Source organism: Melanotaenia boesemani, chromosome 19, assembly GCF_017639745.1.
Source record: "Melanotaenia boesemani isolate fMelBoe1 chromosome 19, fMelBoe1.pri, whole genome shotgun sequence".
Classification (NCBI taxonomy): domain Eukaryota; kingdom Metazoa; phylum Chordata; class Actinopteri; order Atheriniformes; family Melanotaeniidae; genus Melanotaenia; species Melanotaenia boesemani.
Genome location: NC_055700.1, coordinates 2,994,669 through 3,010,459, shown reverse-complemented (window position 1 = coordinate 3,010,459; position 15,791 = coordinate 2,994,669). Strand labels below are relative to the sequence as shown.

Below are 15,791 nucleotides of genomic sequence, written 5' to 3'. Positions count from 1 at the left end.
CAAGTAAAAGTTTGTTTTTATTTATTTATTTGGTTGTTTATTAAAATTGATGCATCACCTTTTTTGTATTTTATTTGTTAAAATTTCTTACCGGAAGTGTTGACCGCTATGTTGAAAAAACCGAGAGCTTTGAGGTTCCGGTCGCTCCGGTAGGACAGAGATGGGATTCATCGGTTTTCAGATCCAAATAAATCAACGTAAAGCCTGAACTCGGGCTCAAATGATGGGTAATCGATAGTTTAGTTGTTTTATGCTGTTTTATGATTTATTTCGGTGCAGACTGTGAAGGTAAAGCCGTATAGCCGAACTTATCGGACTTGTTCCACCCGGGGAAGGAAGTTTGCTGTGGCGAAGGAAACATTGAAACCGCGGAGGGACAAAACATCCCGACATGGAGGACTCGGTGTCGGCCCTGGAGAAAAATGTGGCTGACCTCACGGTCATGGACGTGTATGACATCGCCGCGGTGGTGGGCCAGGAGTTCGAGCGGATCATAGACCAGTATGGCTGCGAGGCTCTGTCCAGGCTGATGCCCAAAGTAGTCCGGGTCCTGGAGATCCTGGAGGTGATGGTGAGCCGCAACAGCATCAGCCCGGAGACCGAGGAGCTGCGGCTGGAGCTGGACCGGCTGCGGCTGGAGCGGCTGGACCGGCTGGAGAAGGAGAAGAGACACAGACAGGTCAGAAAACACACACCCGTATTCACAGTAACAACTATGGGTTCAACGTTTAAATGCTACTCAGCTCAAAACAAATAAATAAAACTCTTAAATACATTTAAAAAGCTAAGCAAAAAACACTGGAAAAGGGGAATAAAAGGTAGGAAAAGTAAGTGATGCTAAATAGAAATAGCAAGAACATGTTGCTAAATAAATGAATTGACAAGAAGTCAGTAATGTGTAAAAAGAGCACTTAAGAGAGGCAGAGTCTCTCAGCAGTAAAGGCAACCAGAAGTTCAGAAATCTGCCAAAAACTGCATATGCAAATTGTGGAACAATTTCTGAACGTCCCTCAACAGAAGAACTGCAAAACTTTGTATATTTTATAATCCACAGTCCATAAAATGATCAAGATTTAGGAAATCTGGGGACGTCTCTGCAAACAAGGGACACAGCTGAAAATCTCTTTGGAATATTGATGCTTTTGTGGCCCTCAGCTTTCACCACATTACAAACAGATATTATTCCATGATCTGTCGTGAAAATCACAGCATGTCCTTGTGAACACTTCCAGAAACCACTTTCTGTGACACAGTTCACCATGAAATCCACAAAAATGCAGGTTACAGCTCCATCATGCAGAGAAGAAGCCAGATGTGAACAGGATCCAGAACCAGCTTCTTCTGTCTTCTCTGGACCAAAGCTCATTTAAAATGTTCTGAGGCAAAGTGGGAACCTGGATGAAGATGTGAACTAGTTTGTGGAAAGCATGGACGGCGTGTCCTGCAGACTAAAGAGGAGAGGGAGCATCCAGCTTGTTATCAGTGGACAGGTGAAAAGCTGCATCTCTGATGGGATGGTGCTGCATTAGTGCCTATGGCGTGGGCAGCTTCCACATCTGTGAAGCTCCATCAATGCTGAAAAGTACATGGAGGCTTTAGAGCAACATCTGCTCCATCCAGACAACGTCTCTTTCAGGAAGACCTTGCAGATTTCAGCAAGACGATGCTGAACCACATCCTGCATCCATCACAGCAGCTTCACAGGAGAAGAGTCCGGCTGCTGAACTGGCCTGCCTGCAGTCCAGACCTTTCACCAGTACACAACATCTGGAGCATCATTGAACACAAAGAAGAATCCTCTATCGGACCAGGAAGGGACATCATTCATCTCCCAGAGGCCAGCAGCTGGTCTCCAGCTGAGTGATGCTCTGCAGTCTAAAACATGGACCTGGAGCAACCTTTTAAATATGTGTTGCTACGTGAAGCAGTCAAATGTCTCTCAGCATCAGATGTTTGTATCATGAATAAAGCTTTGTTTTGTGAGTTCTGCAAACCATTACATTCTGTTTATTTACCTTTTATCCAACTTTCTTTATTTGGGATTGTGCTTGTTTTTAAATAAACAACAAAAGAAAACATTAAACTAAGTTAGATTTTGAGGATGAAAAACTAAAATTTCCGTTCTAAATCAAACAAAATATCAGTATGAAGCGGCAGAAAATGAAATAATACAAGCCTCTCAAAAGGTAAATGAAAGAATTCACTTTACATAATTGTAAATTAGATTATGGTGTGGACACTTCAGGGACCTGTGGTTTTAAATCAGCCTGCCAGTAGGTCAGCCAGTAAGCCAGTAAAATGTCAGTTTCCCGTGACTGACTGAGTCAGCAGGACACTGATTAACTGAGTCTCATGACTGTGATAAAGTGGATGTGGTGTCTGCTGTGCTGCTATCAGGATTTTCACATGGAGATGTGCAGAACTTAACAGGCTGTTGGATCTATTTAATTTGAGTCAGGTGTGTTGAAGCAGGAACCTCGAGGACCGACTTTGGGCACCCTGATCTAGAAAATCAAATTTCAAAACACCCAATAAGCAGAAAAACTGACTTATTCCCCTTTTTGTTGCTTGTTGTTGATGTGAAACTGAATGCAGAGTTTTGAAACTGAGATCTGTTTCTCAGGGTTGTCATGGCGACTAAATGGGACCAAACTCCCTTCTTGATTTATAGCTCAGTGAGATCTGATTCACATGTTTTACGTTCATCACAAGCGTCACATTCCAGTCATTCATGTCTACAAATCTGATTATTAACTCTTCATCTTTCCTCCAGTACTGAGGTCCTGGTCTGATAACATCTTCTTTTCTGCAGTAAACTCATCGGTACTGGGACAAGAACCCTGCAAACAGGCAGTTCTGCTGAGTTTGAACACTTCCAGAGGTTAAAATAAGAATAAATGTGACTAAACAGCAGTTTTATACTTCCTGTTTTGTCAGTATTTTAGCTGCGAGCTGACAGGCTTGGACACATTCATAGAGTTAAAAATGGCCTCCTCTCACACACTTCTATGTAGGTTTCTGTTACGTGTCAACCATTTAAAATGAGTAGAAAAGCTGAGTGTTTCAGGTGTTTGCATCATGAAGACTGCCGTTCAACCTGAAGAAAAACTTCCCTAATCTGTTGGTATGTGTGTTTAAAAATGTGTGTCCAGGAGCTGGAGCGGGTGGAGGATGTGTGGAGGGGTGAAGCTCAGGATCTGCTCTCCCAGATCGCTCAGCTGCAGGAGGAGAACAAGAACCTCCTCTCCAATATGTCGATTAAAGACTCGATGAACGAGGAGGACCTGCAGAGACATGAAGGTGAGGACGTGTGCGGAAAGCAAAGCTCATGGTGTCTTCTGGTGGATGGTCGACGTTCATCGGTCTTCCTGCTGAAAAGGAAAAACTATGGTTTAGTTTGGATTGAAGCCTGGGATTAATGGGAAAAAGATGGTGCAACAACTAATATGTTATCAGTCCATCCATCCATCCATCCATCCATCCAGCCAGCAAGCCACCCACATCTGGTCTAAATGCTCATGTCGCATTTAATCCGACTTTTGTGTCATTGAAGTAAGACAAACAAACAATATTATGTCATAATTTTATGAGTTCTGATTGCAGAACAACTATGAAATTGATGCACACTTACATCCATATTTATCTCAGCAAACACAGCATGCTCCGTGTGACATCAAGTCTTTCTGCACACGTGTCACCTCATGGCTGTGGACTGGTCACACTGGAGTCTGATGGAGGTCACATATAAGTTATAATGTAAACAGAGATGTAAAAAAATCTCAGTAAAAAAAATGGAGCTAAGCATGCAGACCTCTGAACATAGCCTAATTTCTCCAACAAGGCCTGGGTCTTGGTCTTGGCTGCTTCAGACTGAGCTGTAAACCACCATGGAGCCGGCTGTCGGTCATGAACAGCAGGATAAAGACGGAGTCTTACGCTGACTGACCTGGAACGTCAGTCCTCCAGCTGCAGCCGGACATTCTGTTCATAAAGGTTGTGAATGGAAATAGTCACAAAACAAATATCAGACCTTTCTTAGAAACGGAGCGCATTGATTCCTAAACTGTGTTTTAGAAGAAAAAAAAAATCACTGATCCCATTTGCTCTTAAAATTTCACTTTAGAAAACTGGAAAATACATTAAATTGACCATTTTTAAACCCACAGACACTCTTACATAACTTTTATAGATTTTGTGGAAATTAGATTAAAGATTTTTGTTATAATTGGACAGAATGTTTGTTTCAGTTCACTTCCAGTTTTCTGCATCATCTCTCACACAAAGAAGGCTTTTTGTGTGACGGTCTCGTCTCTTGGTGGTTTCACACAGAGGCCACAGTCAGCCGGACTCACTGTGGACAGACCAGCCTCAGTGCACACGCACACCTGCAAGAATCACTCGCTAATCAGAGGTCCTGCTGACCTCAGCTGATAAAAACACTGTTTGTGTGGAAAACAAACCAGTTCTGAGTTTCAGATAAAGCTTTTTTCATGGATACACTCATTCTGTCCCCTCCTCTGTTTGTGGTCTCCAGGAATGACGGAGATTGAGAAGCAGGTGATGCTGAAGCTGAAGGAGGTGGTGGACAAGCAGAGAGACGAGATCCGAGCCAAGGACCGGGAGCTCACGCTGAAGAACGAGGACATAGAAGCAGTAAGGACACACAGACTGTCCTGTCCTGACTGTGAATGTTATTAGAGTCATTTAGCAGACGCTTTTATCCAAAGCGTGGTTACAGTGGTTCGGCATTAGCGTTAAGGGTCTTTCCTAAGGACCCAACTGGAAGGTGTTAATGTTCGTCCCCTTGGGAGACGGATGCTCTGCCAACTGAGCTATGTGGAGACAGGCGAGTGAAACGAAAGTACACCTTCCTTGAGGGTTGTAAAACTCAATAAATCCATCCTCAGACGGACAACACAAGACACTGTACATCATGTCCTGACCAACCAGAAGCAGCGTGAAAAACGTTTCCTTCCTCGTTTCTTCTGATTCTGCAGCTCCAGCAGCAGCAGTCTCGTCTCATGAAGATCAACCACGACCTGCGCCACAAAATCTCGGTGGTGGAGGCTCAGGGGAAGGCGCTCATCGGGCAGAAGGTGGAGCTGGAGGCAGGCGCTCAGGCGCAAGCGCAGGAAGTCGCCGCCCTTCGGCAGGAAGTCACACGCTTACGAGAACGGCTTCAAGGAGAGCTGCCCACGCAGAACCCCGAGGAACCCCCAAATCTGCCCCCATCACCTGCAGAGGTAAGACGGGACAGGAGGTAACGTGGAGGCCAGATGATCTGAGATGTTTGCCTGTAGGTGAGTTCAGTCTAATGGGCTGGACACATGGGAGGCGACGTCGCTGTCCTCCTCCAGCCAAGCGACAGACGACTTTCATACATGTGAAATGTTGCGCTCGGTCACGTAGACGTGCACACGGGGGGATGCGACAAGACGCATGAAAATAGAAAATGTCAGCGAGGGTCTTCATTGACGGACCAATGAGAGCAGCCGACAGCGCAGTCTGCAAACACTTTCAACACGAGGAACAGATCGTTTTAGTTGTCTGACTTTACGATACTTCACACAAAGATTATAGACGTGTCAGTAAGAGGCAGCCGCGTGGCGCCAGGGTGGCTTTGTCTGAACATAGGTTCTGGATTTATCTGGGTCAGCCTTGAGGTCCGCCATCAAATGCTGAAATTCCCCCTGCTGTTTCCTGGTTTGTAAGCTCGGATGAACCCAGGGTTCTGACTCTTCGCCCATCACACTTTTTCTGTCACGGACTGCTTTGAAAATCTCAGAATTCCCTCCAATATCATAACCAATCAAATTTCTTGGAGAAAAGCGATCTCAGAGCGCGATGCACGACACTGCTGCCGTTGCTGCAGTTTGTCGCGTCCTGTGTGTTTGGTTTCACCGGGGTGGCGATGAGTTTCGCCTGTCTCTGTCGTTGGTCGCCTCTCGTGTGTCGAGCCCATAAGACGGGTTCTCCAACTTATTTTTCAAAGGTGCATATCGACCCTCCATGGAGGGCCAGAGGTCTGAAAGAATTTGGAAAACAAATTGATTGATCGAACTTTTTCATGAATGAACAATCATACAAAACTAGGACAATAATAACAACAAAAATATTACAAATAAACAAATGAATAAATATTTAACATAAATTCACCACATTCTGGATAAAATTCAGAAAGACAGATGAGAAAGAAAAACGGTCAACATGAACGTGAACACCTGACTACTGTTTTGTTTTATTTTACTTCTTAACTTCAAGTCAAAAACAGTTCAGATGCATCCAGGCTGACGGGAGACATGGCTCTGGTTTCCTTTAGTTTTAATTAACAGCGTTGTTACAAACGCCCTCCCTACTCTGCTTCCGATTGGCTCTAAGGTCACAAAGCCCTGTACTGATAGGCTGCTGGGTCCTGTCATTTATAGCAGCTCTGCTCATGTCCTCCCCCAGGCAGAGGGCAGGTTGGCATCGCTTTATGGGCGAGACGGCAAAAGGTGGTGAACAAAGACAGCTGTTATCACTAGATCACCGGGAATAGTATCCAGAGACACTTTATTTCACATTATAAACTATTTATTGTTTATTTATGGAAGACTCATTTAGAAAAATTCTTCTGATTATGTGTAATTCAAAATGTAAGTTGGGCTGGGTCCGGACTGACGTGCTTTGTGGTCCGGATCCAGACTTTGAGGAACCCTGGCCTCTCCGACCATCACCGAACATTCACCACAAGGAGGGTGAAGTGTCCTGCCCAAGGACACAATGACAGATGACTGGGAGGATTGGACGACCCGCTCTTCCACCTGAGCCGCTGCCGTTAGTGAGTTCAGTTCTGGTCCAGGTCCTGTGGTTTAGGAGGTCAAGGAGCTGGTGGAGCTACAGTAGTTCATGTCTGTCCTGGTAACCTTGATTTTTCCTGCAACGTTTGATTAATGAAACATGTCTGAGAAGCACAGTGCAGAGGATCCATCAATAAAGAAAAAAAAGGACGAGGCTGTATGTTGATAGTCACCTTAACCTACAGCTGATGCAGACATGAAGGCTTCAGCAGGGCGGTTGGGGGTCCACTGCTTTTAGTAGCTGCATCAAGGAGGGTCCTCAAGGAAAGCAGCTGTTGTAGATCATCAGAGGCAGGATCATATCTCACTGTTTATTAAACTCTGTTAAAACCTGTTAATGGAACAGCGGTCAGTTCCACTGACTTTTCTAGTTTCTTTAAATTCCAACCTTCAGCCCTTATATAAACACCACCTTCGAACCTTGTTAGAAAGTGTCATGGCTGCTTTCATACACCGTTAGTTTTAGTCCAGGATACTTGTGAAAATGATTGTGCAGCTTGTCAAACATCTCCAGCGCTGTTCTGAGGCGCTGCATCGTCCATTAAACCTGACGGTGGTGGATCAGCTCTGCCTCTGTTCAACACAAGTTTAATAAAAGTGTCTCTTACTCCACCAGCGTGGTACAGCTGCAGCAGTGCCGCTGGGGGCCGAGGGCTGGGCAGACAGACCCGACCTCTGTGAGCTGATGCCGGTCGGGTTTGATCCCACCTTGCGGCCCCTGTCCGGCTCCCTCAGTCCAGAGGGACGCGAGGATGAGGAGGCCGAGGAAGAGGCAGTGTTGCTTTGGGTAATGCAGCAGTTTAAGTTAGTAAAGCAGAGTGCTGTGAGTCTAACTGTGAACGTGCAGCTCCCGCAGCAGGTTTGAAGAATCTGTTGCAGAGACTAACACTGTGACCCAGGAGAGGCGGCCTGGCTCTGCATGGCAGTGTGGAAACTAACCATGTCAGAAATTTTTTAGATGAATGCATTGATGAACATCTAAATATAGACAAGTGTGACAGCTCGGCGTGTAACAGCACTGGAAGTCGCCCTTCACTCACTGGTTTTAAAGTCCAGCTGAAATGAAACCAGTTTAGTTTCTAGGCCAACTTCTCATTGTTCTTTTATTATGGCTGCACTTCACTCGTCTAAAGTAAAGAGGAGATATATGAGTTATTTTTAACTGGTTTTATGTTTCCGACTCATTTAGACAAAGACAAGTCAGACACCTTAAACCAGGGCGTCTCAGTTCGGTCCTATAAGGACCGCAGTCCTGCAGGTTTTCATTGTTTCCCTGCTCTAACACACCTGACTCAGATTAAATGGATCCTATGAAGTTCTGCACAATGACTCATAAATTTGAGTCAGGAGTGTTGGAGCAGGGAAACAATGAAAATCTGCAGGACTACAGCCCTTGTGGACCAAATTGAATAGTCCTGATCCAGACTGTCACCACTCCAATTAAATCCTGATTTTCTAACCTCAGCATCGTCTGACTAAACTACCAATAACGCAGCTAAAAGACGTGTTTGTGAGTTCAGCTGGACTTACGTGGACCGCCATCTCCACAGCAACACAGCGTCAGACATGCGGTTCTTCGTGTTTATAAATGAGCATGTGGTATGTTTCAGCTCTGCAGCCGTGGGCTTCCATCCCAAATCATGTTTGGATCAAAGCTAATAAAATACAAACTTTATTGACTTCAAGCTGAGCATTAAAAATGTAAAAACATCATTTATTACAGATTTCAGTTGGACTTGGACACTATTTTTTTCCTCGGTGCATGAGTGACTTGAGTGGAGTGCTCGTGTTTCAGGTGTTTGTCTTTAAGCTAACCTTTAACCTTTCTGGAGTGTTAAGTTAAACATCAGGTAAGAGGGTTTCACAGAGGAGGGAAGTGAACTAAACAGAATGTATTGGAACAAAAAGGCTGGTGTCTGACTTAAAGTTCAACATTTGCCAACAGGAGGCGATGTGTGATGAAGACATGCCTGCTGTGTTCCAATATTTCACCAAGGTATCCTCACCCCCTCCCCCCACCCCTTCCTTCCATCCATCCTTCCTTCCTTCCTTCCTTCACTTCCTTCCTTTTTTTCTAGTTTCATTGACTCTATGATGCTTTTCTGTCTTGGCAGGAGGCCCTGTGTGAGGAGGAGCCAGGCGGCCCCGAACTGAAGGACCCCAACAGGCCTCGCTTCACCCTGCAGGAGCTGAGGGACGTCCTCCATGAGAGGAATGAGCTCAAAGCCAAAGTCTTCCTGCTGCAGGAGGAGCTAGCATACTACAAAAGGTACTAAATGTCATAACGACTGTTTTATGGTTCTTGTTTTGCTTCCAGTCTTTTTCCACACAATTGCTCTGTGGTCATGTTTGATCTCCTCTTTGTTGGAGGAGATCTTTAATGGGTTTTAATGGGTTTTTTAATTTATGTGTTTGTGTGGAGCGTCTGTTGTGCATACCTTTACAAATGAACACATGTATGATATAGAGGAGGCAGGATGGGGTCAAGTGTCAGCATTTATTTAACTTTTTCATTTAGAGGTCACAAAAAGCCTCTATAACCCTGCAGCTTTTGATTTTAAACTAAAAACATATTTTATTGTCTCAAAGTTGCTTGTGTATTATACATCCTGAGCGCAGTAGTGCCCCCTAGTGGAGGCCTTGTGTTACAGAAACAGTTAAACGGCATGAAATGGACGTCTGAGGGCGTGAGGTGAGAAAAAGTCCAGCATTTTCTCAGAAGCATCATCAATCCTGGGCCTTGACTGATGGATGTTTTCGGTCTTTTTATCAGTTAGAATGTCATGATTTGTCATGAATACATCCATGTGCACGAGTCATAGATGAAGAGGAGACGTGGGATCGGTGCAGTTTAAAAATAATCGTCTTAATCTTGACTTTTAACCCTTAAAACTCCACCATGGCCCCCGATGTTATATGTTATATCGTCATTAGTGTCTCAGGAACGGGAGTGTGTAAGTCTGTGGGGTAAAAGGTGACAGCATATCTAGCCAGCTGGTTTATACTGGGATTAAACAGCTCCAGTTTCTACACGCAGTTTTTAAAAACAACACAAAAAACAAAGCTACAGCTGTTCTAAAGTTGGCTTTCACCATTTAGAAGTATAATTATTCTGTCCCTGAAAGTCCTGATGAACTTGTCAGGGTGGTGTTGATGGTTGAAGTGGTGTGTTTCTTCTCAGCGATGAAGCCGAGGATGAGGCTCTGACTCCGTCTCCCTCCCCTGAACTGAGGACTCGCTCCCGTTCTTCTGCCCAGCCCGAATCAGGAATCAAACGCCTGTATGTTGAACCCACACACTCACTCCTGCAGCATCTGCTTATCAGTCAAACACACACACACACACACACACACCAGTTAAAATCTTGATCTTGTGGAAAAGTTGCTTTGCATGTGCTAAGAAGAGGCTGCTTGTCTTCGGTCCTGCATGCTCACGTTACTTCCCTCATGCTTGTCTCTACAGCAGCCGTAATGTGAGCATATTTCAGGCTGATAACGTCTGCTTTCTGCCTGGTTTAGATGATTTTGTTTTGAACTGTGAAGCAGATAAAAGCAGCTTGGAAAATGTCAGCAGCCGTGAAGACAGAATTCCTGTTTCAGCTTTATCTGTAGCTTTCATTGATAAGAAGCGGCCACGGCAAATTCAAACAGCCACTTCCTGTGTTTGTCTGGCTCCCTGAAATACGCTGAATTCCTGTTCCAGACAGATCAGAGCTGTCTGTGGGAAAATCCCCAAAACACTCACACACAGTCCCGAGTGACTAAAATCACCAAAGTACCATCATTAAAGGAAAATACATAAATAGCTCGTAATATTCTTTCTACAGACTGCTGTCTAACCCACTGAATGGGTCTACTTTCTATCTGTGAAGTTCTAAATATGTCCTAAAAGAAAAATGACATTTAACACGGCTTTCTGTCTCTTCTTCGTTGCTTTGATTACACCATGTGGGAGGTTTAGTTGAGTTAAAAACAACTCGTAAACATCGTGAGCCTGTTGTTAAATCATACTTTATAAGACCCCTGCGCTCACTATGTGTAATTTTATTGTTCTCGGGGTAAATGCTGCAGAGTTCCTCCTGTGCGCTGTAGAATAAACTGAAAATACTCGAGTATATCAGCCAGAACATTAAAACCAGGTGAAACAGAGAGAACACAAGGGTCTGGTCATCTGCCTCATTCACTACATCAGGTTGAACTAAAATGAAATAAAATAATTTAATATATTTTTATGGTATTTCGCAGCTCTTTGTTGGCGTCTTTGTTAGGTGTGTTTTCTTGTTACCACCAGTCATATCATTTCTGATGGGGTGTGTGATCTGTACCACTGACACTAAACTCATTGTTAATGATTTGTTCAGAAAACTGCTTCAAACATTCACTTAAATATTCACTGCTTCAAACTGTCACCGACTCACGATCCCAAGAAACGGGTTATAAACAAACTCGATTCACCAACAACCAAAAGCATGACCACTCTTTCTTTTTTCTTTCTTTTTTTTTCTCAGCACAATATGCACCAGTTTTAAATTTCCTACAGCTACAGACTCCAGTTTAGCTAACAGTCCTGAGCTGTCTGATTATCTCTTAATACAACCTTGATCAGTACTTCTCCTGCTCTCTGAAGGTCTTTCAGTTTCTCTTTGCACATTTTATTCTTGTTCACTCATTTTCAGTCCAGTCCTGGAACCTGAACTCTGTCAGAAGAGATTATAAACAACATGGAAGTGACTGAAATGTAAAATAAAATCAGATTTGTAAAACCAGACATTGTTCACGCCTCAGTGAGCAGTCAGTGGTTTTAATGTTGTGGCTGATGAGTGTATCTGAGCACAGTGAGGTCCTTCCTGGTCGTTTATCTGTGTGTGTGAGGAATTTGTGGTGGACTCTGCAGGATGTTACTCAACTCAGTGATGAGTCGGAAAGTCGGCCATGATGCTGACATCCAGCTTTTGTCTGACTCGTTCACTCACACCAACTTACTGACTGTTTCATTCTGTTTTCTGCCTGAATCAACTCAGATATGATTTGTGTTATTTTGAGTTGTGGGTCAAACACAAGTCAAAGGTTGATGTGGTCCCTGTCTCCCGCTGCCCCTCCCCTCTCTCCTCTGTGTGTAACAGGATCTTCACAGCCATCATGCCGATGGTGGCGGCTGGTTTGATCCCAGATGACCCCACTTTACAGCCAATCAGACGTCTCATGTCGCTTGTATGACTCTGTATTTGTTTGGCTTCGGTCCGTCTCTGTCTCGCTAACCACCTCCGTCCCCTCGCATGCGCCGGGGTGGGCTTTCTTTTCACGCCTGTGTCGTATTCTGATTGGCTGATTGTGGGGCTGTCTTATTGTGGTCGTCCAACAGGGTGATGGCGGATCATGAAAATCAGCCAGTCAGAATAGACGTGTAGGCTGCTGACTCATCTTTTCCTCACTGACGAACTCCTGCAACTCACACAATAACTCAGCTCAGACTTTAGCTCCGAGTTGCTGATTAAATGTGTTTCACTGCCTTCACTCATCATCACTGAGCTCAGAGTTTATTCAGGACAGTTTATTCAATATATGCTCAGTTTGAATTTAATGGCAGCACATTTAAAAGATGGATGTTTACGTCTGAACTGCATCTCTGAAGATGTGAAGTGAGGAAAGCAGCTGCTGGGGTTGTTACAGGGAAATGATGGATGTTTTTCCAGGCTTTTTTTTATAGAAATCTCAGATATTTAACAGTTCAGCGTCTCCTCTGTCTATAGAAGAAATTCACGAGTTTATTTGGCTCAGACAGTTTAAAGAAAAATAAGTCTGATTTACTTCCTTATATCATAAAACCTCCCTGAACAGCTGAGCTGAAGCCGAATCAGCAAACCTCCAGATCCACGGACAGGACCGCCTGCACGAACAGGGTTTTAAAAAGACCCGCAGGTGGCAGCGCTGGTCCTGGATCTGGTTGCTGTGCTTGCTTTTCTCTGCATGGCAGAGTTTTCTGAAGAGTTCCTGAGTCTGTCCATTGATTTCACCACAGAATCAGAGTTCTGGGATTTTTCTGATTTTTCTATAAACCAAAGATGATGAAACTGATTTTTCTCACAAACTGGTGAAGCGACCAGCTGCACCAGCACAGTGGGCGGGGAATTAGAAAAACTTTCCCACCTTTGTCTGCTTTGCTTTGACACTAAAGCCACCTGGATAACGTCATGCTCGCTAAGGGGACAAACAAGAAAAAAATCCAGCTCCCTGATTGGCCAGGACTGAAAATGGTGCAACAATAGATTTATTCAGACTTGCAGCACCAGAAACAGATCAATGATTCAACATGTTTGGGCAGCACTTAACAACAAGCCGTCGAGGAGAGCAGTTTCATGTTGGAAATATCTAGAACCTGCAGGACTGCAGCCCTCGAGGACCAGAGCTGGAACCAGCCTGGTTTAGTAGAAGAAGATATAAGAATGATGCTGGTGTCAGATTCAAACTGAGCAAATACTTTGTTTTATAAGATAAACACCCTTCCTGTGACTTCCGGTGAAAAACAGTGTGTAATTGTTGTGTTAGGAAGTCATCAGGAGCAGACGTTCCAGTAAAATCCGGCTTCCCTCTAACTCTGCTTTACACGTCGCTGATTTCAGAGCAAACCTGATGTGACGTCATCGTGACTCCTCTCTGTTCTCTCCAGGTTTAGTTTCTTCTCGCGGGACAAGCAGCGCACCTCGCAGCGGGGCGCGCAGCTCGACTCCAGCTTCAGCTCGTGGGCGGGGAAAGACGACGTGTACACAGAACAAGCCCAGGAGGCTCTACAGCACCTGTAGGCTCCGGAGCGGTAACACTCCACATCCATCACTCCAACACACACCAAACCACCACCAAGACTTGCTGCAGCTGAAGCATCATCTGCTTCAGATGAGAGCGCTCAGACAGAAGAGGATGGTCCAGAAGAAATGCAATAAAATCACATTTTCAAAGGTTATTTAACCACGAGAGGAGCTGACGCCCGTGGGAGGTGGCTCAGATTGACTGGAGCTCTGAAAGAAGCAGGAAGTGTTTTTGTTTGTGTGCAGAACAGAGACGTAAACTCAGGTTGAAGGCAGGAGAGCGCAACGTTGCTGAGGGTCCAGAGGTAACGGCGAGGTGGGCGAACAGATGAGGCTTTAAAACAAGCTGCAAATCCACTTTAATGAAGGAAAAACTGGAGATTTATTTTTGAACCCCTTGTGTGTTTTTATCATGATGCTGCTCATCAGCTGGGTGAGTGTGAGGCCTGCAGGAAAAAAGCATAAAAGAAGCAGAAGACTGAACGTCTGCGGCAGCATCCGATACCTAACACAGCTAAATGAAAATAATCAGGTTGGACCTTCATTTAGCTGCATTTGTTTTAACTCACAGAAAACATCCTGAATTTAATTTATATGATCAATGTTTCTTATTCCCTAATTTAAAGTTAAATAAATATTTAACAGCTTTTTTTTTATCAGTTGACTCGTGAGGTTTCAATTTATTACCCCTTCAGGTCATTAGTGGACAAAAAAGTCCCAAAAGCTGCTATAAAAACAAATTAATATCTTTTGCCCCTTTTTGTGCTCAGATCTTTTAGTCAACTTTTACTCTTTAAATGCTAATTTAATTACATGATAACACAGTTTTTTTTCTGGAAAAAAATCTATAAAATACATCTTTTGGAGCTGGAGATTTTCTTTAAAATGTACTGAAAAAATTGGAAAAACATTCATTTTGATCCTTCATCCTGCATGTATTATACATAAAATAACTTATTTTGTTTTCTTTCATTAAACAGTGACATGTGATCAAATAGACATTTAAAGGGTTAAAATAACATTTTTCATAGTTTTAATTAAGAATAAAGTTGAGAGATCTGAGCTAAACAAAAGTGGAAACAAATTTTAACATTTGATGTTTTTTGTCCTTAAATGACCCAAAGCAGCAGTAAATTTAACCTTTACAAAAAAACTGTAATTGGAATCAAGAGGAAAACAAAATTCTCCCGTATGGGGAAACAACCAGAACTATGGAGGAAAACTGACCTGAAAGGACAGAAATGTCCCACATTAACCCTAAAAAAGGGAGAATTAAATCATTTAAGCAGCTCTTTTTCCTTCCAACAGCGAGAGAGAGCAGAATATAACCTTTAACTCCGGTTGGAAACACATGATCAGGAACTCTGACGTGATTCCAGGTTGATGGAAAAGTCTCATAAGCGAAGGTTTGAGATTCCAGGATGATCCATGTTCCATTTGCATAGAAAACTAAAGCCTGTGTTCACCTACATTGTTTTTAGACTGCAGATGTTGGCCCCTTCAGGAAGGAATAGATGGAACATCAGTTCATCTTTACCCTCCTGTAATTTTCTTTCTAACAGACCTGCAAACCTGTATTTTAATAACATGAGATTTTAGTTTGGTTTTAGGATTAAATAGGACCTCAGAGTCTGCAGGACGCTCTGGCATTAAAATCCAGAAACCAGCTGCTGATGAAGATCCCAAACATCACCAGAAACGTGTAATCAGTCGGTTTTATTTGCACTTTTCCCCCAATATGTAAAGACCCAGAAAGTTCTGCAGGCGTTTCCTGCAAAGCAGCGTTAATATTAAACCTGTTGATGCATCATCCATACCAGGCCTCCACATACAGACTCTTCCAAGCTGATTTATATGAAGCAGAAACTACATTAGAATAAAAAAATTGACTGTTGAAGAAAATATTCCCACAGAAATGAGTGAAGCTGAGGCTTGGTTCCGGGTTCTGCTTGAGCTTTAACAGCTGAGAGACGCAGAGCCGAGCGGCGGCAAGTTTTTCTGGCAGCACTTTACCTTCATTTCCGCTCCTCCAGGAAGATGGAGTCACTTAAAAAGTGTGTGTGTGTGTGTGTGTTTAAAGCAGCTTCTCTAGTTTTACAAAATCAGACCTGATGAAAACTTCGTATGAAGTCAAAGGGACCTGCAGAGTT

At 43.7% G+C, this 15,791-nt stretch overlaps 1 protein-coding gene across 5 annotated transcripts; it reads left to right on the top strand.

The window, feature by feature from the left end:
- The first annotated feature begins 128 nt into the window (after positions 1 to 128).
- On the top strand, positions 129 to 14,234 carry rilpl1 (Rab interacting lysosomal protein-like 1). Of its 5 annotated transcripts, none has more exons than XM_041970410.1 (9): positions 129 to 679; positions 3,153 to 3,300; positions 4,535 to 4,653; positions 4,998 to 5,243; positions 7,456 to 7,626; positions 8,785 to 8,835; positions 8,954 to 9,108; positions 10,021 to 10,119; positions 13,506 to 14,234. In XM_041970410.1, the coding sequence occupies exons 1-9, from the start codon at positions 392 to 394 to the stop codon at positions 13,636 to 13,638; spliced, it is 1,410 nt and encodes a 469-aa protein (XP_041826344.1). In that variant the 5' UTR covers positions 129 to 391; the 3' UTR covers positions 13,639 to 14,234. The 5 variants fall into 5 exon arrangements, with proteins under 5 accessions (XP_041826344.1, XP_041826341.1, XP_041826340.1 ...); XM_041970407.1 differs by lacking the exon at positions 7,456 to 7,626 and adding an exon at positions 11,962 to 12,049 and having other exon boundaries at positions 13,506 to 13,632; XM_041970406.1 differs by lacking the exon at positions 7,456 to 7,626.
- Positions 14,235 to 15,791: the final 1,557 nt, after the last annotated feature.

Coding starts and splice junctions, on each gene's coding strand:
- rilpl1 (XM_041970410.1), top strand. CDS start 392: ATGGAGGACTCGGTGTCGGCCCTGGAGAAAAATGTGGCTGACCTCACG. Junction 7,627..8,784: donor AAGAGGCAGTGTTGCTTTGG/GTAATGCAGCAG, acceptor ATTTGCCAACAG/GAGGCGATGTGTGATGAAGA. Junction 8,836..8,953: donor TGTTCCAATATTTCACCAAG/GTATCCTCACCC, acceptor CTGTCTTGGCAG/GAGGCCCTGTGTGAGGAGGA.